The sequence below is a fragment of the Eretmochelys imbricata genome, chromosome 16 (assembly GCF_965152235.1).
Source record: "Eretmochelys imbricata isolate rEreImb1 chromosome 16, rEreImb1.hap1, whole genome shotgun sequence".
NCBI lineage: Eukaryota > Metazoa > Chordata > Testudines > Cheloniidae > Eretmochelys > Eretmochelys imbricata.
The window spans coordinates 6,175,998-6,185,036 of NC_135587.1; the positions used below are offsets into that span (position 1 = coordinate 6,175,998).

A 9,039-nucleotide genomic window follows, 5' to 3' on the forward strand; every position below is an offset into this window, starting at 1 on the left:
TTCTCAGCTCACCCGCCAGCAGCAGATGCCAGGTTCCCTAGCGTGCCATCCCAATCGTGTTAGCCCTGTGAATGGGTGCAGGGACTGCACTCAGTCCCCGGCTGTCACGTTCATACTGGGGGACTGGGCTGGGCAGGCTAGAAGGTTACATCCTTCGGCTAACACTGAAGCCCTGGTAATGGAGGGTCGTCCCTCTAGGTGCCTTTGAGGCAAATTAGGAAGGGGCCTTTCACCTCTGAGGTGCTAGCGTGAACCTAGCCAGGTGGGAGCAGCTCCCGTCTGCTGCTGATCAGGGGCAGGTGTGGAAGATGATGGAGGGGGGGGTCTCAGCTCAGTCCTATTGGCTCTCACTCCATATCGGAACAATTGGCATCTTGCTGGCAGGCTCTTGGAGACAGCAGAAGGGCTCGGGGGTGGAGCCAGTGCTCGCCAGCCAGTGCAGCTGGAGGTTCAGGGAAGTCTTGCGGAAACTTTGGGGATTTCCTCCTTGGTTCATTGCTGCAACTCCAAGGAATATGAGTGGGGCTCATAGTCCCATGGGGAGAAGAAAAGGCCCCGCAGCAGGAGAAGGTAACACAATTATCTTCCAGTACCCACAACAATGCTTGCCAGCCCTGGCCACCAGCATTTGGGACACAGACAGTACCTCATCCCCTTGCTGGCACCCCCAGTACTCCCATGCGGGTGGGCTCCTCACCAATAGCAAAGTTCTTTCAGGAGATAGTTATAGGCCACAGCCAGGGAGCCAAGTAGGAGGCAGATGAGGATGCTGGCCAGGAAGGAGGCCGGGCCGATGAGCAGGAAGAAGGCATAGTCCTGGGGGTGCAGCAAGCTGTCCTGGCAGTGGCTGAAGGACTCGTTGCCAATGGCTAGGAGGGGATACTTGTTGAGGTGCTCTGGGAATCTGCACAGGATCAAATTCTCCTCTGCCAGAGAAAGACAGATGCAAAAGGTCAGGCCAGGTCATGGTTCCCAACAGCACACATGGGAGGTGGCTTGGGCTCCTGCCTGAGCAGGAGGAGGGCTACAGGCTGTTGCCAACACCGGAAAGGAAGGGCAGCATCAGGGAGGGTGGCTGGGCAGGGCAGTGTTGGGCAGGGTGGGCCAGTGCTCAGAGCAGGCCAGCAGCAGTGGGGAAAACCTGCAGGCCGGCTGGGTGTGCTGGTGCTGGGGCGAGGTCACGCAGGACAATCCAGCATTGGGAGGATAGGGGCAGGCTGTGGGCCATGACAGCAGCCCTGGGGTGGGACAGGCCTGCTAAGTGGCCAGGAGCAAGTCCCCTTCTCTATCTCTCTCTCTGTGCCTCGGTCTTCTAGTGCAACGGGGCCAGGGGACAAACCATCTGTGCAGGTGAAATGTGCTGCGCAGAGCTGGGGTTAATTCTGTCAGCCCAACTGAGTGCATGGGAACATCCCGCCCAGCCAGGATGCAAGCCCAGGGCTCCCGCCTCAACACGAAAGCACCAGGAGCGAGTTAGTGGCCCTGGTGATACACACAAGGAAGTTGCAGGGGCTCAGGGGAGGCTGAACTAGCTCGAAGGCTGAGGAAGTGGGGTGGGGCCTGGGGCAGCCGCTCTCCCAGGACTGGGGGTACGATGCCCACAGAGCTGCGGGAGAGGGGCCTGGGGCAGCCCCTCTCCCAGGGCTGAAGTTATGATGCCCACACAGGGCCAGTGCTGCCTGTCAGCTGGGAGGGGGCTGTAGGGAGAGATGTGCACCTCATGCTCCTGGAGTGCAGGGGGAAGGGTGTCACCATCAGGCGGGGGGAGGTGGGGGGGTTCTGCCTGCAGGGGGCAGTGCCGCTCATCCACAGGATAGGGGGGAAGAGTTGCACTCGCAGCCGAGGAGCTGGCAGAAGCCACAGGCATGATCTGGCGAACAACATAGGGCCCTGGGGCAACTCCATAAACAGCCCTCCCATCCTCCCAGCCCAGGCTGCACTGGCCCCCAGCTGCTGTGGGCAGCTTCTCTTCTTAATGGCCTGGGTGACAGAGAGAGGGGCCAACCTGAAACTCCCTGAAAGGGTTCAATGCACAGAGGCCTGGCAAAAGGCCTGGAACTGGCTGGCACTCGTTACCCCAGCCAGAGAGCTAAGGCAGGGGCACCTTGCTGCCTGGATGGAGAACCCCAGCCAAGTGCTGCATCTGGCCCCTGCAATCCTGAGGACACAGGGGCTATGCAGGGTCAAGGGGAGCCACTGTAGGCTGGGAGACATCCAGAGCAGAGCACAGGGCCCGGGGAGGAAGGGCTGGAGCTCAGGGCAGCTCTGGTAGTGCCCCACAGCTGGAGCCTACCTGGCACCAACACTGCTCCCAGTGGGGGGCTGGCCCCTCCCCATTCCCAAACTCCCTCTCCTTAGCTAGGGTTGGTCTTATCCAAAACCAGGGGCCAGAGGGCTCTGCCCATGTGGTGCTCCCTTCTCTCAGCCCCCCTGTCCTTGACTCCCCTTTTACCCAGGCTCTGCAGCACATGGGCTGACTCCTTGTGGTCTCGCCCAGGCTACGCCAGCAACATCACTGAGCAAGCTGGGGCCGCACAGGGGGTCAGGCCCTTGCCCTCACTCCCTGCTCACTGTGTCCTGCCAGCCCAGCCCTGCTCCGGGGAGTTATCACTGCCCCTGCAGAGCAGGGAATTGCAGGGGCTGCCCAATACCAGGCCCGAGAGGCTTCGTTGAGAGAGGGGCTGTCGCCATCGCCCCAGCCCAAGGAATTCGTGTGCGACCAGCAGCGTGGTGGAATCATGCAGCTACATGCCCTGCTTGAACCCAAACCCGCCTGCTTCAAGGGGAGGGGACCCCTAGGGAAGCCTCAGGTCCAGGGACCCTGCCTCTGGCCAAGAGGATGGAATAAATCTGCTGCCGTCCATGCACGAGATTCCCTCGAGGCTCCCTTCTCGGAGCCTGGCCAGCCCTGGGAGCAAGGGAGTTGAGTGCGGCTGGCTGGAAATTGAGAACTCTGCAGCAGAAGGGAAATGAGACTGTACAACTGGAGACCCTGAAATAGGCCAGTGGTTGGCCTCTGCCTGACTCGGGCAAGGACTTCAGCCTGGCTCCCCCTCCCAGGTTAAGCGTTCATAGCACACGCTCTCTCTAGCCCAATGACCACTGAATTATTTCTACAAAAAGTGGAACAACTTCAAACAGGAGAGATTGAGAGAGACCAATTGTATGGCCCAGTGGACAGAGCCCTCCCCCGAGATACGGGAGTGGTGGGGCTGGGCCCGGGCTCTGAGAACCTTCTGTCATAATCAGTGGAAAGTGGTGGGCTCAATGGAGCCGGATTTTCCGATGAAGAAAAGGTTTCACTGAAAAATTCCTGCCCAGCCCTATGCTCGCTGTTCTTCTCTCCATGCTGCTGCATCACCCATCCATTCTTACCTTGGATTTTGTCCCTGTTGCCCATGATCCAGAGGAAGAGGGGCTGGATTTTACAGGTGCACGCCCATGGGTTGCCCTGCAGGGTCAGGGAGCGCACGGCAGTCAGGTTCAGAAAGACGCTGGCATGCAGAGACCTCAGGGCATTGCTGTGCAGAAAGAGCTCCTGCAAGCAGGGCAGCGCTTTCAGCACCTCTGGGGGCAGCTGGCCAAGCTTGTTGGCCCCCACGTTGAGAACCACTAGGCCCGGGAGAGGCAGGAAGGTCTCAGCCGTGAGCACGGTGAGATAGTTGTTGCTCAGGTCCAGCTCCCGCAGCGCCCCGAGCCCTGCCAAGGCCTGGCTGTGGATGCTCACCAGGACATTGTTGCGCAGGCTGAGGTTCTGCAGCACCTGCTGCGAGCGGAAGGAGTGAGCCTTGAGGACGGCAATGTGGTTGTAGCCCAGCCACACGGCACTGGCATTGGCAGGCAGGTTTTCAGGCACAAAGCGCAAGGCTCGGTAACGGCAGTCCACTTCCCCAGAGGAGCATCTGCAGATGGCAGGGCAGCTGGGGGAGGGGAGTGGGCACAGGAAGAGAAAGGCTAGGAGAGTGGCCGGGCCCCTCCAGCCAGCCATGGTTAGCTGCCAAGGGAGGCACTCAGCTCCCGCTCCCCCAAGTCACCCAGTTCTCCTGGCGCCTGCCGTGCCTGGTCCGGCTCAGCCGCCCGCACAGGTTGGCTCTGCTGAGCCGGGGCAGCTGGCAGTGCAGGAACCAGGCTGGGGGCAAGTGGTGCCTTGCAGAGGTCTCGGACACCCTGCTGCTCTTGCTGGCACTCTCATTCCCCTGTCACCTACGCTCTGCAAACATTACCCCGGCTGCTCACAGGCCAGCGGCTCTCCCTGGTTGTGGTTTCTTCAGGGCGGAGCTGCACTTTCTTAGCAAATATTTTTACAGAGCAGAGGCTGCTGCCAAGATGCAGAGCCAGGGTCCCCCTCCCCCACCCCACAGGAGACTGCTCCAGGCCAGGTAGTGCAGCAGGCCACACACCTTTGGAGGACTGGGCAGATCCCCTGCACCCAGCCCATGCTCACGCCTTTTACAGGGCTCGGGGCGCACTGCCCACCCCAGCTCCCACTGCTCTCGTCAGCCATTGGGCCCGGTCCCTCAGCCCACTCCTGGATCCTCTCCCCTTGGCAGCTCTGCCCTGCAGAGCTCTGATCCTGGAGCAGGGCCACTGGATCCCCCACCTCCTGGGTGAGTGCCCTAACCAGCAGGCTGCACAGTCATCCCCCAGCTTGTGCCCTCGCTCACGCTCTCACTTTCTGGCCCAAGTAACTCAGAGAGAGGCTATAAGCCTAAGAATGGCTCTGTAGCCTAGTGGTCAGAGCACGCACCCAGCTCCCGGGAGAGCCAGGATCCAATCCCCCTGCTCCACTGACTGGTTCATTAATTGTCCACAGTGCAACTGCTTCACCAGGAGAGACTGAGGGAGCCCCACACTGCAGTACGCCAGAGCCCAGTGGCTAGCACACTCCCCGGAGAGGTGGCAGGCCCCTGATCAATTCCCCTCTCCGCATTAGGCAGAGGGGGTCTCCCCATACCCCAGGGGAATACCCTGCCCACAGAGCTCAAAGCTGTAAGGCCAGTCCACCTGCCTGCCAGATGGGGGCCCCAGCCGAGCGCTCCTCTTCCCTGGTTTGGGACTTGCTGCAGTGGGAGAAAGGGACCGGCTGCTCCCTGTTTGCAGAGGAGACACATCAGTGCAAGGGTGCGAGACCTTCACAGACGCAGGTGCCAAGGGGGGTTAGGTACCTGAAGAGTTTCAGCAGGATTTTTGTGCATTGCAGTGGTGCCGAACCCAGACTTAGGTGCCCAATTCCTTTTATGCACTTGGGCCCCTCCTTCTGGGAGCAGCTCACCCAGCCCCACAGCTCTCCAGGCTCCAGCAGGGCCCTGCTCAGTCTCAGGGCAGGGCTCTCAGCCCCACCTGGAGAGATGTAGGAGGGGAGGAGCTTGGCTTTCAGCAGCGTACGTATGCCAGCCAAGGACTGGGGCTGCATCCTGAAACTGGCACTTTCTTGGTCTGAAATTCTTTTGATCCTGGCTGAAAAGATTGATTAGCCCTTTGGTGCAGCATCTCCTGCCCCTCACCTCAAGTGCTGAGGTGCCTCTCCCCCTGCTCTGCCCCACACCCTGGCTCCTAGGCCCTTGTGCTAGGCTGTGACCACTGCATCTGCAGCTGGTGCACCTGAGTGAGGCGACGGGCCCCTGCAAGGCTGGTGCATGGACTGGTAACGGTCTCCCCTGGATTGCTCCTAGTCTTTCCCTTTAATGCTCTCACTAGTGAGTCAGGGATGATGCGGAGTCCTGCTAAGAGGCTAGCTATGGATACTGCTTCCCAGGGCCCGGATCGGCTCAGCTGGGAGTGGGCTCCTAGTTCACACAGCTGAATTCTCCATTGGCTGAAAGTTGCTAGCGCCCCCGTCCCCACTCACAGACCACAGCAAGGGATGGTTGGGAACATTACATTGAGCTCCCTCACCAAGCATGTTTACAACAAAACAGCAGCACAAAACCGAATGGGAAAGCGAATAACGGGGGGAACATTTGAAAGACGAGCACTGGACAGCCGTCACTGTTCTGCCCTTTCCCAGCATTCCCTGAGGCACGGATTGCTCAAGGGAGTGCGCTGTGGTAGATTATTTTAGATGCATTAATTTGATCATCCTCGTTCTCCGAGGTGAGATTGAGGGATTGCGACACTTTGTACTGCACCATGGACACCACAGCCAGCTCCTCGGGGTCCAGGATGCCCAAGCTGGAATCTGGAAGGAAAGGAAAGAGCATTTGCTACCTGGAATGATAGGAGCTACTCCCAGATTGGAAGTGCTCCAAACCTCCCTGCAGAACAGAGCAGGCCCAGCAGAGGGACAGCTGGGCTCTAGATGCCTCTTCCGGGGTCCAGGAGAATGCTGCCCCAGACAACAGCCTCCAACAGCTGGAAATTCAAAGGACCCTGTGACACCAGCCAGCTGCCCTGGGAGTTCCAAAGCAATCCTGTGCAGCCCAGAACCTGGCAAACAGGTTCTAGCCAGGGACCGAGTACAGCCTATTCCTACCACCGGCTGCCAATGCCACATGGTCACGGCTGGCAGGTCCAGCACCTCAGTTCCAGAGAAGTCCCTGTCCCTGGAGAAGACGTGGGTGTGGCTATGCTGGGGCCGGCTCTGCTGTCCAGATCCTGGGCTAAGAGCAAACTCAGGGTTCTTCCTGCAGGTAGCCCTAGGTCCCACAGCCATCATAGCCGACTTGTGCTGGCTAGCATGGCCAATGCCTGGGGAGAGCTGGTCGCTGCGTGGCCCCTGTATGCTCACAGAAACTGCCGGAGACCCAGAATCCAGACCCTGGAGTCAGGAGGCTCAGGATTGGGTGGAAGTCCCTGAAGCACTGGAGACAACAATCTGCATTGGCAACTGCTCTGATCTCCCCTCCTGGGACGCCCCTCCGGATAGCAAGGGGCTGCTCCTTGGCCGTTACCCATTTGACCATTCCTAAGGGCCACGGGGGACAGACTCTGGCGCAGCATGACACTGAATAACCATGGCTCCCTGTGGCCAAGACCTGCTGCTCCCAGGCTGGGTGGAGCCACATTTGGAAGAAACCCTGAAGCCTCCTGACTTTGACAGACAGGCTGCCATGGACCAATAGCCTTTAAGCAAAGAAGCCGCATAGCTGAAGCAGGTCTCCCTACCTCCCATCCTGTTTGGGGAGCATTTAGCAAATCTGCCAGCCCCTGAGCCATAGAAGAGGGCCCTAGCAGCATCTTGGGCTGACTATGACCAGCTAGCTAGGTTTGAAAGGTGCTGCGCCCGGTCTGCACTAGTATTTAGACTCCGTTCATTAAATCACGCTAGCTAACACGTTTCTAATTACCTACTCCTTCCCTCGTCCAGATGTAGCCAGAGTTAGTGTCACCCCCAGACAGCACAGGAGAGGACATGCCATGCACCCCTTGCTTGCCAAGGTCTCACAGACCCACAGGCCGCAACCTTCTACCTCCCGGGACCCTGCAGGCTGGCCACCCCCTCCCTGGCTGCTCTCTGGGGCTGCGTCTCCATGGGGGGCATTTGCATCAGGGCTTTTTGCACCAGTTGTCAGGTCAGCCAAAGGCAAAGTGGGAATGCCGTGAGCTCTCCAGCTGGGGGGGGGGGGGGGAGAGAGAGAGAGAGAGAGGGTCCAGGGTGACTCTAGCATCTCAAAGCCTGATGAAGCCAGGAGAAGATTGGGCTGGGAGGCTCTCCGTGCTGCAGAAGGCCATTCCCTTGCCCCCTGCCATGCCAGGGCTGGAGGCACAGCCCTGCCCTCTGTGCTAGCAGAAGCTGTGCTACTCAGCGACTGCTCCAACCCAGGGCACAAAAGCAGCCAGCTAGGCCATGGGCGATGAGGACTCACCAGAGCAGACGGGCAGGCAGAGAGAGCAGTTGCTCTGGGCTGTTGTGTGGCGACAGTAGTCAATGCAGCTCTGCACAGGGACACCACAAACTGCAAAGAGACACGAGTGGCTGTTATCCTCTCCCCAGAGAGACAACCCCCCCACCAGACCTTGAGTGACAAACGCCCCAGCACCGCCCTGAAACCTCACAGTCAAACTAGATGTGACAGACAGCAAGAGCCAGCCCTCCACAGGGCCTGTTTCCTGTCCAGGTGTGGGGTTTTATCGATTATGTGTGCACGAGTGTAACTCCAGCCCAGAGTCCTCGCAATCCCCTGGCAGCGTGCAGGGGCATCACCTCCACCTAGAGCGACCAAATAGCAAGTATGAAAAATCGTGACAGATGGGGGGGGGGGGTAATAGACACCTATATAAGAAAAAAAACAAATATCAGGACTGTCCCTATAAAAATCAGGACATCTGGTCACCCTACCTCCACCAACAAGGGCACCTATCTATAGTGAACGCCCAGGACCTTGGCCCCGCAACAACGAGCTCCTGAGAGAAGTGGCTCCAGGCCATTAATTTGGCAAACAAGCAGTCGGGTAGCTGAAGAACGACAAGCCCCAGAAGGCAGCGTTCCAGTCCCTGTGGAGGGTTGGGTTTGTCTGCAAGTGATAATCCAGTGCCCTGCTCTGCAGAGCAGGGCGAACAGCTCAGCGTGGGGCGTCGTCCTGGACTCGGCCCAGGCCCTCGCCCTCATGCTTTTACGAGGTGCTAGCCCCAGGGCCCTGTCAGGACACAGGCAGCTCCCGCTTCAGCCTGCTCTCTTCAAGGCTCTGGAACTTGGCTGTGAATATCTTGCCCTTGGAAGAACTGGCATAAAAGGCATCACTTCACCAGGGGTTAGGGGTGGGAGAGAGAGAGAGAGATTTGGAAATCTAATCAAAACGTCACTTCTTCTTAGGCACCTGTGCACACACTCACATGTGTGGACACAATGTATGCACCCTCAAACACAAATACTTGTGCACACTCACTCCCACCCACACACATGCACACAGTGGGCTCAGCTGGGATCCAACAGGTAGCAGTAACCAGAATGGCAATCCTGCAGGGGGAGCGGAGGACAAGTCCCCAGCTTCTGGCTGGTCAATGGCCCGTTGCTGTTGTGTACCCAGCTCTGGCAGCGAGCTCTCTGAGACGCTGAGCATGACACGGGGCTCCAGGCTCCACACCATCCATGCTGGCTGC

At 58.9% G+C, this 9,039-nt stretch overlaps 1 protein-coding gene across 1 annotated transcript; it reads right to left on the bottom strand.

The window, feature by feature from the left end:
* Window positions 1-693: 693 nt before the first annotated feature.
* Window positions 694-3,988, bottom strand: LRRC26 (leucine rich repeat containing 26). The gene is made up of 2 exons (XM_077836043.1): window positions 3,376-3,988; window positions 694-926 (listed from the first exon to the last, which is right to left on the bottom strand). The coding sequence occupies exons 1-2, from the start codon at window positions 3,986-3,988 to the stop codon at window positions 694-696; spliced, it is 846 nt and encodes a 281-aa protein (XP_077692169.1).
* Between the last annotated feature and the right edge of the window lie 5,051 nt (window positions 3,989-9,039).

Bases quoted from the DNA above. Each gene is read 5' to 3' on its own strand.
- LRRC26 (XM_077836043.1), bottom strand. From the start codon at position 3,988: ATGGCTGGCTGGAGGGGCCCGGCCACTCTCCTAGCCTTTCTCTTCCTG. The intron at 927-3,375 runs GTAAGAATGGAT...TTTCTCTGGCAG, and splicing joins CAACAGGGACAAAATCCAAG to AGGAGAATTTGATCCTGTGC.